We start from the raw sequence: 12,071 nt of genomic DNA on the forward strand, positions 1-12,071 counted from the left end.
CCCGCAAAGTTGCTTTGTGTCCCTTTGCAGTTAATCTCCACTATTTTGCGGAGGTAGTACTGGGGATTGAACTCTGGGATGCTCAACCACACTGAGCCACATCCCCAGCCCTATTTTGTATTTTATTTAAAGGCAGGGTCTCACTGAGTTGCTTAGCACCTCACCGTTACTGAGGCTGGCTTTGAACTCGCGATCCTCCTGCCTCAGCCTCCCTAGCCAGCGATTACAGGCCTACTCCACTTTTTAAAATATTTTGAGGTAAGGTCTTGATATATTGCCTAGGTTATCCTCAAGCATGTAATCCTCCTGCCTTAGCCCTCTGAGTCAGTGGGATTACATGACTGTGCCACCCCACTCAGCTAGCTTCGGTGAGCTGTTTAAGAAATGACACAAGTGTTTTTCTAATATGATGTGCTATTTTACATTCCAACCAGGATCCTGTTTTTCTACATCCTCTTAAACATTTGTTTTTTAAATAAGGCGTTTGCCGGATGTGGTGGCGCATTCCTGTAATTCCAGTGACTCAGGAAGCTGAAGTAGGAGAATCCTGAGTTCAAAGCCAGCCTCAGCAAATTAGCGAGGCACTTGCAACTCGGTGAGACTCTGTCTCTAAATAAAATATAAAAAAGGGCTGGGGATGTGGCTCAGTGGTTAAGGACCCCCGAGTTCAATTCCCAGTACCCCCCAAAAAAAGTTTAAATAAGATGTGTTGTTTTAAAAATGGTGAAAACCACATAATATAAAATTTATCATCTTTACCATTTACAGCTCAGTAGTGGTAATTCTATTCACATTTTTATGCAATCTCCAAAACTTTTTCATCTGGCAAAACTGAAACTCTGTATCCATTTAACAAATCTCCATGCCTCACCTACCCCCCCGCTGAAAATCACCCTTCTTCTTTCTGTGTCTATGAATCTGATACTTTGTGTAAGTGGAGTCCTATAGCATTAGTCACTGGCCTCTTTGACATAGCATAATGTCCTCACGTTTCATCTCACATTTCAGCATATGTCAGAATTTTCTTTATTTTGAAGGCTGAAAGTGTGGGTTTTAAAAGCCTAAATGCTATATTATCCTTAGGCTTGAGCAAAATGCCTTTTGTAGTCTTAATAGCAGAGGATGGAGAGGGAAGAAGAAGGAAATGGGAAGAAAAGGAAGATATTGGGGAGGCAAATTTTGAAAGCAGAAGGAAGTAAAGAAAAGAATTAGGAACATACGTCTTATTCCTTTGGCAGTAAGAAATAATCGCTGTTCTGCCTTTTCATGAAAGGCCTCCTAAGTGGACTGGATTTTGGAATTTCCACCACGCAGGACAACTCATGGAATGTTAATGAAGTCCCGGAAAGGCCCCAGGCCAAAGTCCATCCCAAAGAAATGTTAATGGAACCCAGGAAACAGCCCCCAACAGATTTGGAGATAGCCCATCCCAAGGAAGTGTTAATGAAGTCCTTCCTGCCCAGATTACTTGTTTGGCCCACCTGTGTCCCATCCCTCGGGCCTTCCTACCTACATTCCATCACCAAAACTATAAAAAGGGGAGACAACTGCACTTCCACGGATTCCACCTCTTGGGTCCCCTTCTTCCTCCGGGAGAAGTCTTTTCTGCTGTCCTTTAATATACTTCTAATTTCTACTCTGACCTTGCCTCGGTGTGCTCTCTGGTGTTATTCTTCAACATTGGGGAAGCAAGGACTCGTCACCGGCCAACAGCGGTAACAAAACTACAACCAACTATGACTCAGGGCACTTGGAAATAAGTTTGTTTGTTAAAGCACTGTATCATGTAGACTTGTTGAACAACATTTATAGCATTAACATGTTTATTACTATTTAAACTGGGGAGTGATATTTCAAACATTCCTCTTTCTTAGCATATTGCAATATATTTTTCTGGATTACTTAAAGAATTAACAGTGCAGGGCTGGGTATATTGCTCAGTTGGTAGAGTGCTTGCCTTGCATGCACAGGACCTGGATTCAATCCCTAGCATCACAAAAAAAAAAAAAAGAATTAACAGGGCAGGGTACTCATTTATTGCTTTGAAGACTATTAGATGGCAGTGTACGATTGTAATCCAGAGAAAAATTCTCAGAGTGATAGAGTAAGGCAGGGATGAGATTGAAAGTTTCTATCCAGAATATTTAACCTAAAATTAAAATTCATTATCAAAGATGGAAAGGACTAAATTTCTGAAAATACTCGTAGAGAGTCACAAGATTTTAGCCAGTGGATAAAATTGTTAATGGAATTGCAAAAGAAAACAAAAAAATCCTTTTAACAAGGACTGTGGGCCAAATCAGTGCTTTCCAAACCTGTTTTTCAAGTATTAGAAGCCATTCTCCTAATAAACTTTAATATGGAATTCAGGCACAATAGCAACATTTTTCTAAACAAGTACCACGTTCTCTGCACTATAGAGAAAACTATTAATTACTTACTTCCTCTGATCATACAAGCTGTAAGCTGCTAAGCCAATTTTTAGATGAGGAAACTTAACCAAGTCCCTACGTCCATTCAGATAGTTTAGAAAAGAGGTATGTATTGAACTGCTCCAATTACAGCAGCTGGTGAAAGAGGCTGAGCCTGGAGCCTCATCCATTTGTTCACCTTCTCCACCACCTTGTTCCAGTTCCTACAATCCCAGGCCTAACTTTCTGGGATCATGGTGAAATCCCTCAATGCCTCAGAGTGCCATCGGGAGCCTTTCACTGGCACTGTGGGGGAAGAATGGGGCAACACAGTTCCCCTGTTTGAGAAGCATTCTAGCCACGCAAGGCTGCTCAGAACTTTCTTAAAATAAATTATGACTGGAACCACCGAGGAGTTTTCCTCCTCATATCTCATCAATCCAAAAAAAAAAAACTGAACAACAAATGTTTCAACATTCTTCTGCTTCCTATTTGGTGCTCAAAACTGGTCTTAATTATCAATGAAAAAAACCAAAATGGACTATAAAATGGACAGGATCAGTCTTGAAAGAAATATAGGGTACACATTACAGAAATACCCTCAAAAAAGAGCACATGTCATTCCTGAGAAGTATATAATTGGCTCTATCTTTCTTGAAGTTCTCTGCTCTATTCCTTCCCCAATCCAGAGTTATGACCTAGTTTCAAAAAGAGACTAACCTGATGCTGGATTCTAACCCTACAGAGGTAAGCAAGGGACAAGAAAGTGCCTATCCATCATGGGCCCTACCTAAGAATGTTCCGCCTGAAATCTTCTGGCCTGTAGCTGGACAGAATTTCTAGTATGAGAGGTAAGGATGGAATTTGTGAGCCAACCACCTAGACAGCTGTTCAGAAAATAAGACCCAACAAAAGACACTTGTATGGGGAACACCAGTTCTGAGCTGTTCCCAACTCTCCTGCCTGGACTCCTGTTGATTCTAGTTTTACTGTTATGGGACTTTGGAATCACAAAGGGAAAAGGTCCTGTTGTATCTGACGACCTGGGTGGTCGATAAACTCAGAACTGCCTTAAGACAATTAAGAATTCTCAGCTATCCAAAGAATGCACCCATATGTGAGAAGACCTGGGAACACTCAGGGGGCACACTTCAGTCAAGGGAATCTACTAGACAGCATAGTCTCAAAGAGGCACAGAGGGCTGGGGTTGTGTGTCAGTGGTAGGGCATTTTCCTAGCATGCAGGAAGTACTAGATTGAAACCCTCAACAATCCCCTTGGGTGGGTGGGGTGGGGAAGCCTTTGTTTAGACAAATAAATCCAATCTGACACTGCTTTTTCAACAAAACAACAACAGTCATAACAAAGAGGCACTAAGAGAATACAAAAGAGAGCCTCATCCATTTGCAAAGTCAAACTCTTCTTCCTAGAGAATAGGTGGAGGAGAAGCAAAACTGACATTGGGTGGAGAAATCAGATAACTTCTGTACCAGAGAGGGCAGAGCTGACAGTGGTGTTTTCAGCACATGGCCACTCTGCCGGCCTCACTTGGCCAGGGCTAGGTTGACAACTACTGCACTGGATTCCTGGCCCATGTCTTGCTCCACTGTGTCAAACTCAGCCAGGAGTGCCTGAATCTTTTTACCAGACCTTTTCTTTCATTTTAGTCTCTGAAATTTCTGGTTCAATATGTCAGTTCCTCCACAGTCTTCATAAACTGCCCCACTGTCACTTTATCAGATGTGTTTTGATTGACATAACTTGCTTGATCTTTATTTCGCTTCTTCCACTTGGTCAGAGATTCTTTCCACAGATGTTTCCAAATTTGTCAATCTTCGTTTTGTTTTTTCCTCTAGACTACTCTTTTTTTTTTTTTTTCCCCATCACAATCCAGCAACCACTCTGTATTCTGGAGTTCTGAGGGAGGGTAAGTCAGGCCCCAGCAAACCAATGCTTGGTGGGGCTCCCTTCATGCTGCCCCCCCCCCAAGTTTATGGATGAGCAGCCGCCAGGAATTACTTCTAAAATGCAACTACCTTGCTATTCTGATAAGCAGCCAGAGTGGGGAACTCCTACATTAAATTGTTGGAGTTTGAGAATTCTGAGATACAGTATTTCTTTCCTTATTTGGAAAAATGAAAATACAGAGATAGCAACATTTAAGATAAAAACGACAGAGCTGGCCTCAAGAAAAAGAGTGATTATACCAAGGCCTGAGGATTCAAACCCCAAGGTGGTCAGAAATTTGTTTTCTTTTTTTTTCTTGTGCTACCGGGGATTGAACTCAGGGATATTTTACATGGAGCTACACCTCCATCCCTTTTTCTTTCTTTCTTTCTTTATTTTGAGAGAGAGAGAGAGAGAGTTTTTTAATATTTTTTTTTTTTTTAGTTTTCGGTGGACACAACATCTTTATTTTATTTTTATGTGGTGCTGAGGATTGAACCCAGTGCCCTGCGCATGCCAGGAGAGCTCCAGTTACCGCTTGAGCCACATCCTCAGCCCTCCTTGAAAGGAAAGTGACCACAACACTCGGAGCAACCAAAAGATCTTTATTGCAGCAGTGCAACAAAGAGAAAAGAAAGAAGGAAAGAGAGAAAAGAGAAGAGATGAACAGGGAGAGAGCAAGAGCAAGAGAGAGACAGAGAGCGCGCGTAAGAAAGATAAAGAGCAAGAGAGAGAGAGAGCAAGAGGGAAAGAGCAAGAGAGAAAGAGCAAGAGAGAGAGGGAGAGAGAGGGGGGCCTGGCAGGAGGGAGTTTTTATAGCCCAAATCTAATAGGGCCTCTGGGTCTGCAAGCTGCCTTGTTGGCCCAAGGGGGCGTTAAGTGTTCAGCCTTGAGCAGGGTTGAATGTTCAGACTTGAGGCAAACAGGTGATAAAGGACCAGATAGAGGGGGGTTTGAGTGCATGGGCTATCTTGCAGTCAACATCTGTTCAGCCTGCCCTGCACCCAACATTCCTTGTTTATTTTGAGATAGGGTCTGGCTAAATTGCTGAGATTGGCCTTGTACTTGCTATCTTCCAGGCTCAGCTTCCCAGGATGCTGGGATTACAGGTGGGCACCACTCCATCTGGCTGCCCTTTATATCTTATAATTTTAAAATCCATTCTCTTACAGGATTGCTCTCAAATCTGTAATTTTCAGTCTCATATCTCTACTTACCATCAAGGAAATTCCACTTAGATTCCAAACCCTTGATGAGTTTAAATCATATATGTCTTAAACTCAATTTGCCATCCCCTTTCCAAAAAATCATCAATGTTGGCATGTTTATCCCCGTCACTTTATCCCATAAATTTAGAGTTCAAATTTACTCTTCTACTTATCAACTTCTATATCTAATTGTATATATTCTATATTCTATATCTAATGGTAGCCAAGTTTCATTATTTCTTTTTCCAGAAGAATCTTCTTTGGGCTTCTAGTACTATCATCTTTAGATAGGCTCTTATCTTGACCCCTGAATAGTGCAGTAGCAACTGAATTTGTTTCCCTGTCTCCATTCTGTCCTTATATAGTCATCCTATGTCCCTCCACTAGACTATTTCCCATTTAATACATCACTATCATAATATATCACTCTCCCAATCAAAAACCTCCTCCTCTTGTTGCATTTAGACTCAATTTTATATTCTTGTCAATGTCCTTCACCATCTGATCCCAACCATTGGACTTGGCTACCTGTATTTCCTTACTATTGTCCACCAGGAACCTTGGCCTCTGTGTGCAACATTTCATACTCATTTCCATGCTCATTTTCTTATGATAGAAAATATCTCATCTATTCCTTTGTTTATCCAAATGCTTCTCTCCATCAAGTTTTATTATCTCTACAAAGGTTTCCCTTATGATGACTCCCTTTTTTAAAAAAACCAAACTTAGTCCTTATCTTGGGTACTACTTATTTAATTTGGCAAATTTATTGTTGTCAAATGAATTTATGAAGGAATGCTACTTATTTATTTTAATGTTTTTTGAGATTTTTTCCTCTATAGATTCGAAGTTTATGGAAAGTAGGAGCAAGTCTAATCTTCTTTTGCATATCTCTTACCACCTAGCACAATGTAATGCCCCCAACAGAGGTAATCCTAGGGATAAGGATTGTTTATTAATGCTGTAGGCTGATTCCCAGAAAACAGCAGTTTTAAAAAGCCTTGAATTCCCCTTGCCCATCTCAGGTGATTTCATGTACTGTTTGAGAGAGGAGATCTTATCTGGTTTCTTTATAATGTACTTTCAATGCCTGGTTTATAGTAGGCATTAACTAATATTTTTGAGTTAATTATGAAGTTTACTGCGAACAATGTTTTGAAACCATGCCCTGAGAGAGTGAAAGACTAAGTAAAAATTTGAACTACTATATGTTGCATATGTATATGCATGTTTCAAAAATATGTGTGAAATGTTTTGAAAAGTTTAATGTAATCTCCAAGCACAAACTATTATTTTAAGATGCCAAAATAGATGTTTAAAAATTTTTTATTCCAAAGTAGATTTTTTTAAAGTGCTACGTATCCTTTTTGGGAGGTAAATTTATCCTGGGAAAGACAAAAATAACCTTGTAAGATTTCTTTTTAGGTTTCTTATTATTTATAAAGAACAGAAAAATCATTCTTCTTTCTTTTTCCTTTTTTTTGGGGGGGTACAAATTATAGTTCTTCGGTACAAGTTGAGTTGGAAGGGTACAAATATTTTAGTTCCATTCAGTTGAAGCAAATACAATATTCATTGCTTTATTATAGGTGAGGAAATTGATGCTTACACATATTGATGCTTAGACACATTTGCCCAAGGTAGAGATTCTCAAAAATGTTGTTCTCTGACCCTTCCCTCAGACTTTCCAGGGAAGGTAAAAAATATAGACTCCAGATCTTTACCCTAGACTTATTAAATTAAATCCTTTAAAGGAAATCTGCATCTTTAGCAGTCCCTTGTGTATCAGAGGCTTCTTGCATAGTGCTTCTTGAACTCCAATGGTCATCTGAATCACTTGGGGATCTTACTAAGTAAGCTTCAGGATTGGATGCAGTGTGTCGGCAGTCAGGCCTGAAATTCTCTATTTCTAACAAGTCCTCAGAGCATGCTGATGTTGGGTACCCATAGACCACATTTTCAATTGCAAAAGTCCAGAGAAGCAGTACTCAAAGTGTAGTTCCAGAACCAGCAGCATCAGTATTACCTGGAAAATTGTTAGAAACATATTTCCTTAGGCCCTACTCCAGACCTATTGTATCAGACACTCTGAGCCATGTTTTCTACTTAAGAACATGTTCACACTTGAGAACCACTGAATTAAAGAACTTCTACTTAAAAAAATCTTGCCAGAGTCTGCGAGGTAGTCTGTTTAACAAGATTTCCTTGAGGCCTGGATATTGGTCTTTCTTTAAAACTCTCTGGTTGATTATAATATGCATTCAGGTTTGCATACTGTAATTTGAAAATTACTTAAGGTGACACCTATATTTTTAGCAGGATACAAATCTTTAGCGTGGTGGAGACCTCTCTCTCTTTCTCTCTCTCTCTCATTTTGTTTCCTAAACACCAGCTCTTTGGAATATTGACTTGTGTTGAGTTGCCTCCAGAAGAATGTCACACTCTCTGCCCTGCACCCATATGGAGACAGGGTGTGGGAAGAGGGAGAAGAAAGGATTCACCTTAACTAAAGAGTTGTTTTTTTTTTTGTTGTTGTTTTTTTAAGAGGGAGAGAGAGGGAGAGAATTTTAATATTTATTTTTTAGTATTTGGCGGACACAACATCTTTGTTTGTATGTGGTGCTGAGGATCGAACCCGGGCCGCACGCATGCCAGGTGAGCGCGCTACCACTTGAGCCACATCCCCAGCCCAAAACATTACATTTCTAAATGACATATATAGTGTGATGGGAGAATAAAAAGAGAAAGCATATTCATAAGTAGAAAATACTTAAAACCAAAGGAAAGTGCAAAAATATAAAAATTTGCAAATACAGTACATAAAAATAGCTTCAAAGTTTTTTATGAGAGAAGGAGAAAAGTTTAAAGTGATTGTATCTTTTAACCTTAAGAAGTTAGAGAAAGAAGAGTAAATTAAATCACTCAAAAGATAGATGAAAGGCATAGGAGAAAAGAAGGTATAGAAATAACTGAAAGGCAGGTGAAAATGTGGTTGACATTATTCATCATCAGGGAAATGCAAATTAAAACCATAATGATACCTTAAAATTCAAGAAAATGGCCAAAATTAAGTTATGGACACCAAGTATTGATGAGAAGGTAGAATAAACAATCACATAGTGGGGCTGGGGATGTGGCTCAAGTGGTAGCGCGCTCTCCTGGCATGCAGGCGGCCCAGGTTCGATCCTCAGCACCACATACGAATAAAGATGTTGTGTCTGCTGAAAACTAAAAAATAAATATTAAAAAAAAAAAAAAAAATCACATAGTGCTGTTGAGACTTTAAAATTGTATGACCACTTTGAAAAACTATTTGATAATTGCTTATGATATTATACATATACTATCTTGTAATTCAGCAATTTCAATCCTAACAATTTATCCTAAAAAACTATAAAATATGTTCATTAAAAAAGAAATATGCAGGAATATTCATAACAACTTTAATTATAATAAACCCAACTGGAAACAACCCAAGTGTTCATTATCCTGAGAAAGAAGAAAAAACAGAGTATATTCATAACAGGAAATAATACTAAGCAGTTATGAACAAACAAACTATTACTACATGCAACAAAATGGAAGAAAAAATATTATGTTAAAAATTGAAATATAAAAGAGTATGTATTTTATTCTTCCATTTATATGACATTCAAAAGCAGACAAAGCCCTGCACAATGGTTCCTGCCTATGATCCCAACTACTTTGGAGGCTAAGGCAGAAGAATCACAAGTTTGGGGCCAGCCTGGGTAGTTTAGCAAGACCTTTTCTCAAAATTTTTTAAAAGTGAAAAGACTGGGAATATAGCTCAGTGGTAGAGCTTACCTAGCATGTAAGAGGCCCTGTGTTCAATCCCCAGTAATGCAAAATAACAACAAAAAGAACTGATGGTAATTATGGCAAAGATTTGGGGATTGGCCTTCTGACAATTTAAGAAGAGTATTTAAAATTAATTAGATCCCTATTTCAAAACATGCATTTCATTATATACTATTTCAGTCAGTTTTGCTGTGTAACAAATCACCCCCAAAATTTGTTGGCTTAAAAAAATAATTTTTCCTTCTCACTAAAAACATAAAAAAAGAACAGGTGAAAATAAGTCTATGGTGATAGCAACCAGAGCTTTAATTTCCTACCAAGATGGAGAGTGACTAGAAGGGGTCATGAGGGAATTTTCTGTGGTGATAGAATTGTTCTAGATCTCAATTATCACACAAGTATATTCATTTGTCAAAACCCATCAAGCTGTACACTTAGATGTGGGCGTTTCATGGTATGTAAATTTTACATTACTAAAAAAAAAGTAAGACATTTTCCATGTGTCCTTAGAATTCATATTCTAATGAGACAACCAGTCATGACTAAGTGATATCCCTAAAGTATATCTTGCTTCTGGAATTAAAAGAATAATATAAATATTTAAAAATCCACTTTAGTGAATAGATAGAAAATAATCTCTTAGAATATGTATCATTTGTATTGGGTCTAGAAGAAGTTTAAGAAGTTTGCCAGGTAAATGGAAGGAGGTCATCCTTTGCAGAGTGAATGGATGTGCATATGCACATGCTATTAATTGTAGTGTGTGATCAAAAGATGGAAGGAGACATTTGGAAATAAATTGCACTACACTGAGGCATGATACAATAAAGTTTTTCAAGCAATTGAGTGTTTTTGGCAGTGAGTCTTTTGAGGGAGAAATTGATGCCAGGGTCCTGGGCCCTCAATGCCTTTTGAACAAAATTGCCCTACACATAGCTTCTGCTTGAGTGTGCTTTTTTGTTGTTCATACAGTAATGATCAGGATTGTTCACAGAATGACTCTGGAGGTTTTTTCCTGAGTTGCCTGGCACCTGAAATCTTACCATAGTGGTAACAGTGAACATGGCCTCACATCTAACATGATATCAAATGCTATTTGCATAGGAATGCAACTCCCCAAAGGTGATGTCCCATACTTTATTTACAGGAATAATCTCATGCTTGCTTTTAGAAAGGTAGAGCATGGAGCAATTGCTTTCTAAAAATGGTGCTTTGAGTTAGCCTAAATATACCTCTGTACAGTTGACAGGACCTTGTTAGTGTTTTCCAGAAGCCCCTTTGTCCAAAGTACTTCCATACTTTCCACACTGGGACTGCCGATGTAGCTCAGTGTTAGAGCCTGTGCCTACCAGGCAAGAGGCCCTGAATTCCAGCCCCAGCATACACACACACACATACACACAATCAAACTTTCCCCACTGTTAAGACCATCAGTGGACACCTAACTCATCACTAGCTGACAATTTATAGCCTGGAATAGAAAGTTGAGTTGCATCATTCAGGTTCTTCCCTTTGAGAAGATGAATCAGGGAGTACAAAAAGGTTTGGCCATTTAGCAACAGGAGCAGTTGCTAAAGAGCATCATCACTAAGCAGAGTAAGGGTTGCACAAGCCCAAGTCATATGAGAGAAGCTAGAGGTAATTGGAAAAAGGAGGTGGATGGATGTGCCTAGAGAAGCAGAAATATGTGCATGGTTCATCTACAAGGCCCTTACTTCTAAGACCTTGCTAGGTTGCCTCCCAGTTCAGGGATAGTACAAGATCTCCCATATTTGGGAAAAGGAGCTAGTGGAAAGTAAAAGGGGAGAAGATGAGCATTTTGAAAATCAAAAGGATAGCCAGCCAAATCATTCAAAAACATGCTCAGGATAAAGAGTGAGTTGAATTTAGTAATAAGAAACTCAACGGTGTCCTCAGTGAAAACTGATTTTGCTGGTGCTGAAAGTAAGAAGCCACGTTTCAAAGTGTACCCCATGTTCATGGAAATGGAAGGACTTGCTAGACTACTTGGCAGGTATTGTCAACTTAAGGAAAAAAGCTACTTATGAGAGCGAGGCTCAGAATTCTGAGTTTTAAGGAGGGTTAGACAATGCAAGATTTGCCCTAGACAGGGAAGGCACTTTTTTTCCCTCCGAAATAAGAACTAAGGAGGTAAGTAAGAATCATAATAGGTATGAGTCAGCGCATGTGTGGAGGGTGAGAAATTGAGGTAGTTCATATATTTCAGAAGAGTCAGTGGACTCTATAAAGATAAAAATAACAAGATGAGCTGTAAAATGTATTGGATAAGGAATGATTAACTCTGAAAATTTAGAAAATCTTGTAAATGCGTTAGGAGTTCATTTGTTATCCCATCATACAGATGCGGAAACCCAGCTTCAGTAATTTACTCTAAATCAAACAGAGATACCAACTCCAGGCAGCTGAAACCCCAGGCTGCCTGGTTGAGGTCACCAGTGAGCAACCCGACAGCGTCCTGGTCCTGGCGGCCAAGACGGCTGGAACTACACTTCCCAGTGTGCCAGGCGGGGCGGGGCGCGGTGGGGAGGGCGCAGGCTCCTTCCCAGAAGCAAAAGCGGAAACAAAAGAGTCTCGCCGGCGTCCCCGCCCGCACACTCGCGCACACTCGCGCTCGGGCGCACACGGATCAGGCACCGGCTCCCGGAGCGAGCCAGCGAACGGCGAGC

General features: G+C 39.6%; 1 protein-coding gene across 1 annotated transcript in view; it reads left to right on the forward strand.

Annotated features, from left to right (window-relative positions):
- Positions 1-2,665: 2,665 nt before the first annotated feature.
- Positions 2,666-12,071, forward strand: part of Ube2d1 (ubiquitin conjugating enzyme E2 D1) — a 40,254-nt gene continuing 30,848 nt past the window's right edge. The window contains exons 1-2 of the mRNA XM_048813890.1: positions 2,666-2,773; positions 11,789-12,065. Of these exons, the coding sequence (XP_048669847.1) occupies positions 2,666-2,773; positions 11,789-12,065 (385 nt within the window). The remainder of the gene's footprint in view (positions 2,774-11,788; positions 12,066-12,071) is intronic.

This window comes from Marmota marmota, unplaced genomic scaffold, assembly GCF_001458135.2.
Source record: "Marmota marmota marmota unplaced genomic scaffold, marMar, whole genome shotgun sequence".
Taxonomy (NCBI): Eukaryota; Metazoa; Chordata; class Mammalia; order Rodentia; family Sciuridae; genus Marmota; species Marmota marmota.